Source organism: Xenopus laevis, chromosome 9_10L, assembly GCF_017654675.1.
Source record: "Xenopus laevis strain J_2021 chromosome 9_10L, Xenopus_laevis_v10.1, whole genome shotgun sequence".
NCBI classification, from domain to species: domain Eukaryota; kingdom Metazoa; phylum Chordata; class Amphibia; order Anura; family Pipidae; genus Xenopus; species Xenopus laevis.
In genome coordinates, this window is record NC_054387.1 from 134,985,651 (window position 1) to 134,999,182 (window position 13,532).

At 46.4% G+C, this 13,532-nt stretch overlaps 6 protein-coding genes across 6 annotated transcripts; 5 read left to right on the top strand and 1 right to left on the bottom strand.

Moving 5' to 3' along the window:
- The first annotated feature begins 2,549 nt into the window (after window positions 1–2,549).
- Window positions 2,550–3,395, top strand: LOC121398062 (histone H1B-like). Its single transcript, XM_041576612.1, has one exon. It carries the CDS (start codon window positions 2,682–2,684, stop codon window positions 3,342–3,344), a length of 663 nt encoding a protein of 220 aa, XP_041432546.1. The 5' UTR covers window positions 2,550–2,681; the 3' UTR covers window positions 3,345–3,395.
- A 708-nt stretch (window positions 3,396–4,103) lies between these two features.
- On the top strand, window positions 4,104–4,609 carry LOC121398065 (histone H3-like). Its single transcript, XM_041576615.1, has one exon. The coding sequence runs from the start codon at window positions 4,151–4,153 to the stop codon at window positions 4,559–4,561; it is 411 nt and encodes a 136-aa protein (XP_041432549.1). The 5' UTR covers window positions 4,104–4,150; the 3' UTR covers window positions 4,562–4,609.
- Window positions 4,610–5,211: 602 nt separating this feature from the next.
- On the top strand, window positions 5,212–7,159 carry LOC121398087 (histone H4). The gene has a single exon (XM_041576637.1). It carries the CDS (start codon window positions 6,798–6,800, stop codon window positions 7,107–7,109), a length of 312 nt encoding a protein of 103 aa, XP_041432571.1. The 5' UTR covers window positions 5,212–6,797; the 3' UTR covers window positions 7,110–7,159.
- Window positions 7,160–7,686: 527 nt separating this feature from the next.
- On the bottom strand, window positions 7,687–8,401 carry LOC108703786 (histone H2A type 1-like). The gene has a single exon (XM_018240104.2). It carries the CDS (start codon window positions 8,250–8,252, stop codon window positions 7,860–7,862), a length of 393 nt encoding a protein of 130 aa, XP_018095593.1. The 5' UTR covers window positions 8,253–8,401; the 3' UTR covers window positions 7,687–7,859.
- Window positions 8,402–8,501: 100 nt separating this feature from the next.
- LOC108703796 (histone H2B 1.1-like) lies at window positions 8,502–9,083 on the top strand. The gene has a single exon (XM_018240114.2). The coding sequence runs from the start codon at window positions 8,659–8,661 to the stop codon at window positions 9,037–9,039; it is 381 nt and encodes a 126-aa protein (XP_018095603.1). The 5' UTR covers window positions 8,502–8,658; the 3' UTR covers window positions 9,040–9,083.
- A 155-nt stretch (window positions 9,084–9,238) lies between these two features.
- LOC108703798 (histone H4) lies at window positions 9,239–10,186 on the top strand. The gene has a single exon (XM_018240116.2). It carries the CDS (start codon window positions 9,823–9,825, stop codon window positions 10,132–10,134), a length of 312 nt encoding a protein of 103 aa, XP_018095605.1. The 5' UTR covers window positions 9,239–9,822; the 3' UTR covers window positions 10,135–10,186.
- Window positions 10,187–13,532: the final 3,346 nt, after the last annotated feature.

The following is a 13,532-nucleotide window of genomic DNA, read 5'->3' on the forward strand; positions in this document are numbered from 1 at the left end:
TTTTCAATAAATCAGTCACAAATATTTTTTATGTACATTTCTATAGATAGTATAGAGTATAATGCACTAGCAGATTCTTGGTTTATACTATATGTCTACTTTATTCAATGCAGTTTTTATGTTGTTAAAGGAGACATATTGTGTAAAAAAATAAGAATGTACCAGCATTATACTCATTTAGAAATAGAAGAATTTTAAATATTTCTGTAAAAAATCCTAATAATCCCTCCCTTCTCTTCCACTTCCTGCTCCCTGAATTCCCAGGCTGTGCACTCAGCTCACTGCACTGTAGGACAGGAACCAATCAGCAGCTAGCAGGACCTGATAGGGAACTGAAGCCTGTCTGTGCTTGTGTGACTGCAGGGCTGTGATTGGCTGTCCCCCTCCTACTGTGCTTCTGGCAGGGACCGTTAGGACACGCCCACCCCTCATTTGAAACACAGACAGGGACCAGAGAACATCTATAGGGAGCTCCAATAAAGGGGCTATTTTTAAAGATAATATTAATTTTTAGCACCATGTAAAAGCAACACCATATATTACTCATAATTGCCTACAAAATTAGATTTTTTTCATTTATCCTATATGTCTCCTTTTAAATTTTTAGTAAGTTATAGAATAGCTAATTGTAAGTAATTTAAAGTAAGTAAATAATTAATTGGCCATCATTTTTTCTTTTTATAGTTTCTTTAGACCCTTTCCAGCTTTCAGATGGGGGTTACTGACCCCATCTAAAAACAAATGCTCTGTAAGGCTACAAATGTATTGTTATTGCTACTTTTTATTACTCACCTTTCTATTCAGGCCTCTCCTATTCATATTCCAGTCTCTTATTCAAATCAATACATGGTTGCTAGGGTAATTTGGACCCTAGGAATGAGATGGCTGAAATTGCAAACTGGAGAGCTGCTGAATAAAAAGCTAATTAACTCAAAACCCACAAATAATACAAAATGTAAAGCAATTGCAAATTGTCTCAGTATATCACCCTCTATATCATACTAAAAGATAATTTAAAGATGAATAACCCATTTAAAGCAAAATCCTTTCATTTCCTGAGCTTTCTCGCAGTTGTGAGCTCAGTTCTACTCCTGGTTTTTTTGCTTCATCCATCCACCATCTTCCCGTCTTTTGGAACTCAACGGGGGCATCGCTGGATAGAGACAGATCCAGTTGTTCCCTCTGCTCTGGGACTTACAGTATTTACGGATCCCCTGCCCGAGACTGACTTGTTTGACTTAAAGGAATGCGGAGCAATGAAAGGGCCACACTGATTGTACATGATGGGGTCACACGGCCAGTTAGTTGGTGGGTGAGTGCAGGGCCGCTTTAATAAGCAGGCAAAGTGGGCATCTGCCTAGGGCCCACTTATTTTGGGGGCCCACTGCTGAGTCGTAAATTGATTTATTTATTTTACAATTTTTTTGTTGGCCTTTTTTTTTTCAATCAGTACTTGGTGCTGGTGTTGTAGTGTGTCAGGGCTGGCTCCCTCCCCAGGGGACGATCCACTTACATTTCACAACCCCCCCCCAAACCGGTGAAGTGGAAATGGCCACGAAGCAAAGGAAGCCAAGCCCCGCCTGCCTCAGTTTGCAGAGAGGGAGCGGAAGAGGAGCTGCGCATCAGAGCATTGCGTTGGCGCCCACACGCGGTGCCGTCCTGCCATGTGCCTTCTGCACTTGACTTAACAAATCCTCCTGATCTGCGGCGCTACCCGACTCTCCCACTTGCACATTGTGACGCCACCCAGCCGACCCCTTCACTGAATCTGTGAGTCAATTATGTGCTCATCTACTTGTCTCTTTTTCTGCTATGGGTTCTGGCCTTGGAGGATATTTATACATGGAATTGCCCCTGTACCAGGCTACTATGAATTCTATGGGTATTTATACATGGACCTGCTACTGTGTTCATCCTTCAGTTTTCATAGTTTCTACAGTGATTATACTGGCACAGCTAGGGTTAATATGCTAATTATCCATTTTTATGTAGTATACCGTCAGATCTGCGTTTAATATTCTGATTATTCATTAATACTGGCAAGAATAATGTTGTGTTAAATGGGTGTGGCCAAAAGTGGGCGTGGTTCCACAAAACATTTTTGCCACACGCAGCCCACCCAGGTTTTAGCCCCACCAGTCAACTCTTTGCCCAGAGCCCACCAAGGCTCACAATGCCCCTGGGTGAGAGACACTCATATTATACCCGGGGCTCCCTTATTTCTCTGGGGGAACAGCGGGAGAGGAAGGATTTCTATTGATCCCCAACAATTGGCACAAATGTCAGGGAGAGAAATGAAGCGGAGCCTTTCCGGGGAGCGGGAGTGACTTCCCAGGAGCTGCTCTGGGCAATATATGCAGCAGCCAATAGAATGAGAATCAGCGGCACAGACACGCCCACTTATTGGGGACCCCGATCCCATACAAACTGGGGCCCATTTCTACTCAGAGCCAATAGAAATATGATCCCAATATTCAGCCTCACAGGCACCTCCGCACTACAGGTTAGAGACTAGGGACAGAGTGAAAGGGCGGGGAAATAAGAATCAGCCAATAGAAAGGAAGATATATACCGACACGTGACCAATCAGGCCACAGGAGATATGTATATAAGGAGGACGCGGCAGAGCAAAGCTAAATATTTTGTTACACTTGTGTTTCAGTGCGAGTTTAGATCTTAGAATGGCCGAGACCGCTCCTGCTCCTCCCCCGGCTGAACCCGCCGCTAAAGCCAAAAAGAAGCAGCAGCCCAAGAAGGCAGCGGCTAAAGCCAAGAAACCCTCCGGTCCCAGCGCGTCCGATCTCCTAGTGAAAGCCGTGTCCGCCTGTAAGGAGCGCAGCGGGGTGTCCCTGGCCGCTCTCAAGAAGGCTCTGGCTGCCGGAGGCTACGATGTGGACAAGAACAACAGCCGCCTCAAGCTGGCTCTCAAGGCCTTGGTCACTAAGGGGACTCTCACCCAAGTCAAAGGCACCGGAGCCTCCGGATCCTTCAAGCTCAACAAGAAGCAGCTGGAGGGGAAGGACAAGGCGGTGGCCAAGAAGAAGCCCGCGGCGCCCAAAGCCAAGAAACCGGCAGCTGCAAAGAAGGCGCCCAAGTCTCCTAAGAAGCACAAGAAGGTCTCTGCAAAGAGTCCCAAGAAGGTGAAGAAAGCGGCGGCGACGGGCGCCAAAAGCCCCAAAGCTGCCAAAGCCAAGAAGGCGACTAAGAGTCCGGTTAAAAAGGCCGCCAAGCCCAAAGCTGCCAAGAGCCCCACTAAGAAGCCCAGCAAGCCTAAAGCTACGAAGCCCAAGGCGGCCAAACCCAAAGCAGCGGCTAAAGCAAAGAAGGCCGCTCCTAAGAAGTGATGTGGCCCCGGGGCCCGCGCATTGCACCAAAGGCTCTTTTCAGAGCCACCACCTCCTCCAGCTAAAGAGCCGATACCTGCGGCAACTGATCAGGGTCCTTGTTCTATTGCCCCATGACAATCACTACCCGGCTCTATTCCCATAAAATCTCCTCTGCTCTCATTTACACCCGCCCCTAGAAACTCACATTAGCGATGTTTCGCTTTATTCTTTGCGTGAGATGTAGGTAATGAACGAGGCCGAATTCCACTCCAGCCAATCACAATGACTGTACACACATGATATTTAAAGCTCCCAAAGAGAAAAAACGCGTTTATTGTTTCCCTAACAGAAGGGAAAGGGATCAGTGCGAGCGATGTACCTACTCGGTTCCTCACCTTGTAAAATATCCCAAACCACCACTAGGTGTCGCCCAATGATATTGTATCCGCTCAATGACAAGTGTTTCTGGGACGGATTAAGCAGCAAGTGAGCATAATCGCCTGGAGGAACCCGCCAACTGATACATTTCCCACTGATGGAGAATATATAATAATTACCGGTATTCTCGCTCTCCCTCTCTTTCCCTCAATAGGGTGTAAACGTGTAGAGGGGGTGATCTATTTAAACTAGCCAATAAGTGAGAAGTATTTACGCGGTATTTTATAAAGACAGGTGGATTTGCTGGGAAAGCAGGGGCGTGTTAATAGTCAGCCAATCAGTGTGAGCTGGTGCTTATAAATACCTGGGTTGTCGGTGAAGTTTACTATTTGCAATCTCATTTTCACGGAGATCGTTGTGGCTTTCTGAGGTGGTTGTGGCTCACAATGGCTCGTACCAAGCAGACCGCCCGTAAATCCACCGGAGGGAAGGCTCCCCGCAAGCAGCTGGCCACCAAGGCAGCCAGGAAGAGCGCTCCTGCTACCGGCGGAGTCAAGAAACCTCACCGTTACCGGCCCGGCACAGTCGCTCTCCGCGAGATCCGCCGCTACCAGAAATCCACCGAGCTGCTCATTCGCAAACTGCCTTTCCAGCGCCTGGTTCGTGAGATCGCTCAGGATTTCAAGACCGACCTGCGCTTCCAGAGCTCGGCCGTTATGGCTCTGCAGGAGGCCAGCGAGGCTTATCTGGTCGCTCTCTTTGAGGACACCAACCTGTGCGCCATCCACGCCAAGAGGGTCACCATCATGCCCAAGGACATCCAGCTGGCCCGCAGGATCCGAGGCGAGAGGGCTTAGATCACTCGTCCCAGCAGCACAACTCAAAGGCTCTTTTCAGAGCCACCACATCCCCAGTCAAATCAGCTGAATGTTTATTTCTATGTAGCACAGTGTCCCGCAGCCATTGGAGCTGATCAATTTCCTTTAATAACATTATATATTGTAACCTTCCCCCAGTCACCAACCTGCACCCACTACCCCATTCTATAAATTGAAAAACGATGACTTTATATTGACTTCCTGAGCCTCATCTGACGCCAAATGGCGACTTCTGTGAATAGTAAAACCTGACCGACACTTTATTTGCGAGTGAACCTCTATCTGCCAGCGGCTTCCACTTCCCTCCTTGTATAAAACTGCAGCGATTTGGCAGCTCCCCAGTAAGAACCTAATGCAGTGGCCAAACTGGAGGCTAGTGATGGGCGAATTTATTCGCCAGGCGCGAATTCGCGGCGAATTTGCGCGATTCGCCGCCAGCGAATAAATTCGCGGAATTCGCAAATTTTTCGGCGAAGCGAAACGGCGCAAATTCGCTCATCACTACTGGAGGCGCAATGTGGCAAATCAGTCTCAGCAGATGTGGGAATTCCGATCACACTTAACCCATAGTTTTCCCTAAAGTTCTTTCATTAGATCACGAAAAGCTCAAAAAAGAGACGGCACTTCTGAAAATTGGGATTTATTCGAGTTCCTGCAAAAAACGTTACGCGTTTCGGGAGTTATCCCTTAGTCATAGGTCAAGAGTTCACTTGTTACAACTGAATTATTTATACACAAGGTGATGACGCCCTCTAGTGGGCTATCCATAAAATTCCAACTTTATTTAGATCCCTTAAAATCTGAAACGAAGTGAAACATAAAAACATATTAAAAGGGGAATTTCCTGAAAACAGTGTTCATTGGGTAATTAAAAACCGAACAAACTATCGAGACGGCTTCTGTAGCTGAAGTAGTACGGGTATCCTGCCTCTCTGGTAAAAATCACTAGCCACTAGAGGTCTAGAGTCCTTGCTATTTAAATGCGGCTTAACAGATATATTCAAATGCGGCTTATCAGAAATATTCAATAGAGGCCCTTATAACAAACTTATTAGAACAGATAACTGATATCATGTCTATAATTTAGACCATTCGGGATCCTTGTATCCAATTTAAGGATCCAGAACGCCTCTCTGAGGTTTAATTTGTGAATGATGTCCCCGCCTCTAATGGGGACCCATACTTTTTCAATAACTTTCACTTTTAGGTCTTTTTGACCATTAGGTGAACATATCTTAAAATGTCTACCTACCGGAGTGTTCTCCTCTCCATTATTAATACTTCTGATATGTTCTCTTACCCTTTCTTTCAGCATGCGGGATGTACAGCCCACATACTGTTTGTTGCAATAGCTGCATTCCAGTAAATATATCACGTTCCTCGTATTACAATTGTAGAAACCAGTGTTCTTAAAAGTCTGTCCTGATACATTAGATTTAAAATCAGGCCCGACTGAAACCACTTGACATGTCTTACAGACGTTCGCCCCGCACTTGTAAGTACCCTTTACTCTTAACCAGTTCCCTGCCTCTTTAGAAGGAACTGATGAAACTAAACTTTCATTAGATCAAGCGCACTCGTTCCAGTAATGAATGAGAAAATAAATTGTGGGGATGGAAGAGATCTACTAGAGAGAGAAGCAGTAAAGCCCATGGAGTAGATTCCGTATTTGCTGTAGTTGTTGGGAGAGAAGAGGCCGCACATTACTGGAAATGATACACGTTATTGTGACACAATGTTGTGCCTGGACATTCTGTCCCCTCTGTAACACTAAAACCTTCCTTTACTCTCCTTTTTACTTTTGTTATCTGCAATTTTATGTTTGATACTTTATGTGAAGTTATCCAGGACTCAAATGTAACTACGTCTGAATGTGATCACAAATGATAAAATTAGATTTGGAACTTCAATATAACACAATGTGTAATGTAAATGCGACAGAATGACACTTTTATCGGATAAATACAAGTCAGAATATAAAGTGAATGAGACACATCTCAGAGGCTGTTTAGAATTATAATTCCATTCCTGATGTAAAAGGATTTGGATTGAGTTCGTCAGAATTTGAACGTGAAATGTGAGATTTAAGATTCTGGGCGGTGCATCTAAACTCCGCCTCTATAGAGTGAGTTCTCTGTCAGGTCCTCTCCAGCTGCATATAAAGAGGTGGAGCGACCCTGATGCTTTTCATTGTATTTCAAGAGCTGAGAAAATAATGTCTGGACGTGGCAAAGGAGGAAAAGGATTGGGGAAAGGAGGCGCCAAGCGGCACAGGAAGGTGCTCCGGGATAACATTCAGGGCATCACCAAGCCCGCCATCCGCCGCCTGGCCCGGAGAGGGGGAGTCAAGCGCATCTCTGGTCTCATCTATGAGGAGACTCGTGGGGTCCTCAAGGTTTTCCTGGAGAATGTCATCCGGGACGCCGTCACCTACACCGAGCACGCCAAGAGGAAGACCGTTACCGCCATGGATGTGGTGTACGCTCTCAAGCGCCAGGGCCGCACTCTCTACGGCTTCGGCGGATAAATCTCTTCCTTCCCACTAATCTTATACCCAAAGGCTCTTTTCAGAGCCGCCCACACGATCCTAAAGATCTGTCCACTGGTTCATGTGTAACTGAGGGTCTAATTCCTTCCTATAAGATCACGTGGGATAAGAGGGGGTTATAGGACTGGGGTTTTTCCGTTTCTGTCAGACAGTCGGGGTCACTAACTAAACACAGCTTTTCAGAACCGCCCACACACTCACGCAGAGCTTTTACTGCTTGTTCTGTATCGTAGCCGTTTTCTATCCAGTGTGATTAATATAGATTTATAGAAAAATGTCAGTTACTTGGTAGCGTTATTCAATTTCTCCCGTGTTCGCTGTATCAGGAGCGGCTCATTCCTGTAACGTTTATACTTATGGGGATGAGTTTCAGGCTTTTGAGCTCACGTTACTCCCGGGAATCGCTCTGATAATTCTGCACTGACAACTGGAGCCTCCGCTGTATCATCGTGTGGTCGCCTCCCTAGGGCTCGAACGTATTCGAGTAAAAACTCCCTACAAACGATTCTCAGTTGAACAAGTCCATTGTTTCCGGATCCCTCTTTTCAGAGTACAGAGTCCGCCTCACTGACTCCCCCCAACCTGGACTGTATTTACAGACTCAATGCAACTGAAAGGAACGCGGATTTTCTTTTAATCCAAACCTCAAAGAACATTCTGTGCAGCTGTTTAGCGGCTCTGAAAAGAGCCTTTGTTGTTCCATGTGAGGGGGCGCTGGGAGCGGGCACTTCACTTGCTCTTGGCCGACTTGGAGCTCTCGGTTTTCTTGGGCAGCAGCACGGACTGGATGTTGGGCAGGACCCCGCCCTGAGCGATAGTGACTCCTCCGAGCAGTTTGTTGAGCTCCTCATCGTTGCGCACAGCGAGCTGCAGGTGCCTGGGGATGATGCGGGTCTTCTTGTTATCCCGGGCAGCGTTGCCGGCCAACTCCAGGATCTCAGCGGTCAGGTACTCGAGCACTGCGGCCAGATAGACTGGAGCTCCGGCTCCCACCCGCTCGGCATAGTTGCCCTTCCTCAAGAGCCTGTGAACACGGCCGACTGGGAACTGTAGCCCGACCCGAGATGAGCGCGTCTTTGGCTTGGCGCGGGTCTTACCGCCTTGTTTGCCTCTTCCAGACATGGCTTCTTATACAATTCAATAACACAGAACAGCAGAAAACTATTTCAGCATATGACGTTCATACCCTCACGCACTGTTATTTGTAGGCAGCAAAGGACACACCTATCTTCTTTAATTGGGTGAGTTCTGATCCAGCCAATGACATTATAGGTTTAGTAAGCACCAATCAATTGCTCAATGCATTCTTTCTTTCCCTAACTGCAGCCAATTACACAGATGCTTATGGGAACACCAATCCTTGGCTGCCAGAATCTGTAGGTGGGAGGATTTCATACCATGTGACAAAACCGACCAGTAATATTACAAGATTTCGGACTGCCTTATTTGCATGGGAAGGCTATAAAAGCAGGAGCTCGAGCGAAGAAAGAAACAGTTTTGTAGTGTGTGAAAGAGAAACAGTACAATTATGCCTGAACCAGCCAAGTCCGCTCCAGCCGCAAAGAAAGGCTCTAAGAAAGCGGTGACCAAGACTCAGAAGAAAGATGGGAAGAAGCGCAGGAAGACCAGGAAGGAGAGTTACGCCATTTACGTGTACAAGGTGCTGAAGCAGGTGCACCCCGATACCGGCATCTCGTCCAAGGCCATGAGCATCATGAACTCCTTTGTCAACGATGTGTTTGAGCGCATCGCAGGGGAAGCCTCCCGCCTGGCTCATTACAACAAGCGCTCCACCATCACCTCCCGGGAGATCCAGACCGCGGTCCGCCTGCTACTGCCTGGGGAGTTGGCCAAGCACGCCGTGTCCGAGGGCACCAAGGCTGTCACCAAGTACACCAGCGCCAAGTAATCCCGTTCTCTGCCCCCAAACACAAAGGCTCTTCTAAGAGCCACCCACCTTCTCATTACAATTATCTGTAACAGTTCTTTGTCGTTTAATTGTTAGCGTTGTTCTCTCTGATCTAACAATGTTTATACCGTGAGTAAATCAGTGTGTCCTTGTGGGGAAGTTCTTACCATGGAATATACTTGACTTTCTTTGCTCTACAACCCGACACAGAGGACTTTTACTGCATTATCTAAAACTTTAGTCCTATTCCCTATGAGTGAATCATTCTGAACAGAAATGTCCGTTTTACATATTTCAGTTTGTTTCAAATGGGGAGGCGAGAGATTACGGTGTTTGATCTAAAGCAGAATCTTAACACTGTTTGTCAACCGGTTTAGAGCCCGAACAGGAAGCAGCGATAATGATTAAGTGTTGGACGGGACACGTGCTGAGTGGTTGCCGATAGAACATTGTACCTATTGTTAGACACAAGTAATAATAATAATAATAATTTACTTCTCCCGTTTATGACCGTGTGTAGCGCGGATTTATTTTGGCTTTGCGGTCATTAGATTGACCTGAGCTCAGCAACAATGAACCGTTGGGCAGATCTTAAAGTTTAAATCCGCCAATAGCGGCAGAGTCTTTCTATCAGCAGTTTATAGCGATTTGTTGAAGAATAGAAGGGCGTGGCGTAGATAAACTACACCCACTTTCTAAGTTCCCTGTCAGGTCCAACCTCATGCTATATAAAGCTGTGTGCGCACAGACGGATTAGTCATTTGTGACAAACAACTGGTGAGAATGTCTGGACGTGGTAAAGGAGGAAAAGGATTGGGGAAAGGAGGAGCCAAGCGGCACAGGAAGGTGCTCAGGGACAACATCCAGGGCATCACCAAGCCCGCCATCCGCCGCCTGGCCCGGAGAGGGGGAGTCAAGCGCATCTCTGGCCTCATCTATGAGGAGACTCGTGGGGTCCTCAAGGTTTTCCTGGAGAATGTCATCCGGGACGCCGTCACCTACACCGAGCACGCCAAGAGGAAGACCGTTACCGCCATGGATGTGGTGTACGCTCTCAAGCGCCAGGGCCGCACTCTCTACGGCTTCGGCGGATAAATCTCTTCCTTCCCACTAATCTTATACCCAAAGGCTCTTTTCAGAGCCGCCACACGATCCTAAAGATCTGTCCACTGGTTCATGTGTAACTGAGGGTCTGATTCCTTCCTATAAGATCACGTGGGATTAGAGGGGGTTATAGGACTGGGGGTTTCCAGTTTCTGTCAGCCAGTCGGGGGTCACTAACTAAACACAGCGGGAAAATCCCTTTAATCTATTTAATAGCAGCGCAACTCACAGCGGGAAGGGGGTTTTTGGTGCCCGAGATCAAGTCCCTGTGTATATTGGTTGTGTCTGTGCGGAGCGAATAGACGGGGGAACGTGCGTTACAGCAGGGCGGGAATTGTCCGCAGAACAAAGGAGCGGATTCAAGGCGGGGCAGAGAATTTCAGTCCGAGTAAAACTGCGCCTCCGTGCGGCAACTCTGTGACACTACAAGCTCCTCACAGGCCGCGCTCTTCAATCATTCGGGAGCTTTACACTCGTTTATCTCGACGCATAGAATAATCACAGCGGGCGCTTTGCTCCATATTTGCGATGTTTATTAATGGAGCAATGACACTGAGCGAGAGCCGCACTAACACTTCCTCAGGGAGCAGCGGAATAGAAATGTACATGATCTGTAATGAGAGCCTTATACAGACGCTCGTCCCCATCCCTAAACATCGAAAGGGGGTTTCATCCAAAACTCCCACAATCCCCTGAATATCAGCTGCTATCCTTTGTGTGCGGCTGCCGGAAGTCACGTGACGCTTAGTCTGTAGGGATAGGCCGGGCAGGTGTAACCCGGAAGTGCTTCTTGCGCGAGGCTTGGAACGCACAATGAGGTTGCAGAAACGTCATCGTTCAGTTTTCTTTGTTTTATCGCTTATACAATTGTTATAAAAATTAACTTCAGTCCCGTAAAGGGACCACCATAGTAAGAAGAACAAGTGCTAATACGTTATCACTGGGAAGTGACGTCACTCACACCAACAGCTCTGACATCACAAGGGCCTGTACAATAAAAAATCATGGTCCCGCCCACCACTACACCCCCCCCCCCCCACACACATCACAAACATGGCCACTAAAAACCCATTGGTGACCAGGAACCCCCTACAAGTTGAAAAAAAAAACCTATTGCTGCCTCCCCCTTCTACAAGTTAAAAATACAATTAGTGGTCACAGTGGCCCCATGGAAAATTGAAAAAATAAATTGCTGGCCAGATTACCCCCCCCCTTAGCATGGGTAGTCAGGGGCCCCATATAATATTTTAAAGGAGACATTTTATGTGAAAAACAGGAATGTTCCAGTGTGTTATACTCTTAAATATTAGTTCTTAAAAAAGTAGGGTTTCTGTAAATTTCTACAAAAACTAGCCAGTCCATCTGTTCCACTTGCTGAAAATAGGGGTGTGGAAGCACTCTAAAGGCTAAGTAATAGTATATTTAAGTATAATGGAAGTGCTAGTTTTAATGCACATTCCCTGGTCCCCTGTCTCAAAAGTAAGTTTACAAAACAGGGGTTTTTAGTTACAAAGTTATGATCATAAAGTTGAAAAGCCCCCATACCACGTCAAGGTAAACCCCACATGGCGGCCCCTAACTTATTTGCCTTTCGGCCATAGTATAAAAAGTCTTACTGCATAGTAGCATTCAGTGTAATCAGTGTCTGTTGAACCTTGGTTTCAGTGAAAAGGATCTACCCTCCCCCGCCAGTATGCGGCTTTTAAGGGAGAGGAATTGTCCAACCAACGCCCATTTTTAAAAGTATAGGGCCCCATTAGTTTAAGGGGAGGTATGGGGTGCTATTAAAAACCACATGAAGCTTAGCCACAGCTTCTGGCAACAATACAATGTAGAAAATAGCGGTGTGGAAGCACTCTAAAGGCTATGTAATAGTATATTTAAGTTGTTTTGTAAACTTACTTTTGAGACGGGCCCAGGGAATGTGCATTAAAACTAGCACTTCCATTATACTTAAATATACTATTACTTAGCCTTTAGAGTGCTTCCACACCCCTATTTTGTACATTGTTCTGTTCCACTTGCTGCTCCCTGAATTCCCAGGCTGTGCACTCAGCTCACTGCACTGTAGGACAGGAACCAATCAGCAGCTAGCAGGACCTGATAGGGAACTGAAGCCTGTCTGTGCTTGTGTGACTGCAGGGCTGTGATTGGCTGTCCCCCTCCTACTGTGCTTCTGGCAGGGACCGTTAGGACACGCCCACCCCTCATTTGAAACACAGACAGGGACCATCTATAGGGAGCTCCAATAAAGGGGATGTTTTTAAAGATAATATTAATGTTTAGCACCATGTAAAAGCAACACCATATATTACTTATAAGTGCCTACAAAATTAGGGTTTTTTCATTTATATGTCTCCTTTAAAATGAGGCTAAGTAAAAGGGAGGCTTCACTGTATATATCCAGCTGTAACTAAAACTATAGAGGGAATAACATTCTACAAGCTGCTGCCTAGTAATTCTCATAAGAAAGTAGAAAGGAGAAAATCGTTATCATACTTACCGAGATTTTCTTTTCCTGGCCATCCTCCTAGTCAACATGGATCCGAAAATACTGATGGGTATTTCCCTCTGGCTCCGAAGCCCGGACAGAAGGACCAATCTTTGCACGGCTATAAGACCCTCCCCTTCCTGTGAACCGACAGTCTATTATAAAGCTGAAAAATACAACCACAGAATTAGGGGGGGCATGTTGACTAGGAGGATGGCCAGGAAAAGAAAATCTCGGTAAGTATGATAACGATTTTCTCCTTTCCTGGCCATCCTCCGTCAACATGGATCCGAAAATACTGATGGGTTATACCCAAGCAATCAATCCCAGGGTGGGAATAATACTACTGCTTCATGCTGACACACTTATTTATTATGAACAGAACGAATTACTGACTGCCCAAACAGGGCTTGAGAAACCGACAAAACATCCAACTTATAATGCTTAATAAACGTGTTTGGTGTAGCCCACGTAGCTGCCTTGCAGATGGTCTCCATGGACACCCCTGCTTCTGCTGCCCAAGATGCTGATACCGCCCTTGCTGAATGAGCCTTCACCCCCAAGGGTGGAGATTTGCCTTGTTCTTGGTAGGCTTTTAAAATGGTCTTGACAACCCATGAGCTTAAGGTAGCTTTGGCTGCTGGCTCTCCTTTCCTTTTACCCGCAGGAATTACAAAGAGAATTCTCGATTTCCTGAATTCCTCCGTTCTCTTTATATATACTTGTAGACATCTTCTGACATCCAGAGCAGAGAGATCTTCCTGAGACATCTCCAATGAAGGTAAGGCTGGTAGAATAATAGGCTCATTAAGATGAAATGAAGACACTACCTTTGGTAGGAATTCCAATACAGGCTTTAACACTACTTTATTATCATGAAAGATGGTATAAGGCGGGT

Coding starts and splice junctions, on each gene's coding strand:
- LOC121398062 (XM_041576612.1), top strand. CDS start 2,682: ATGGCCGAGACCGCTCCTGCTCCTCCCCCGGCTGAACCCGCCGCTAAA.
- LOC121398065 (XM_041576615.1), top strand. CDS start 4,151: ATGGCTCGTACCAAGCAGACCGCCCGTAAATCCACCGGAGGGAAGGCT.
- LOC121398087 (XM_041576637.1), top strand. CDS start 6,798: ATGTCTGGACGTGGCAAAGGAGGAAAAGGATTGGGGAAAGGAGGCGCC.
- LOC108703786 (XM_018240104.2), bottom strand. CDS start 8,252: ATGTCTGGAAGAGGCAAACAAGGCGGTAAGACCCGCGCCAAGCCAAAG.
- LOC108703796 (XM_018240114.2), top strand. CDS start 8,659: ATGCCTGAACCAGCCAAGTCCGCTCCAGCCGCAAAGAAAGGCTCTAAG.
- LOC108703798 (XM_018240116.2), top strand. CDS start 9,823: ATGTCTGGACGTGGTAAAGGAGGAAAAGGATTGGGGAAAGGAGGAGCC.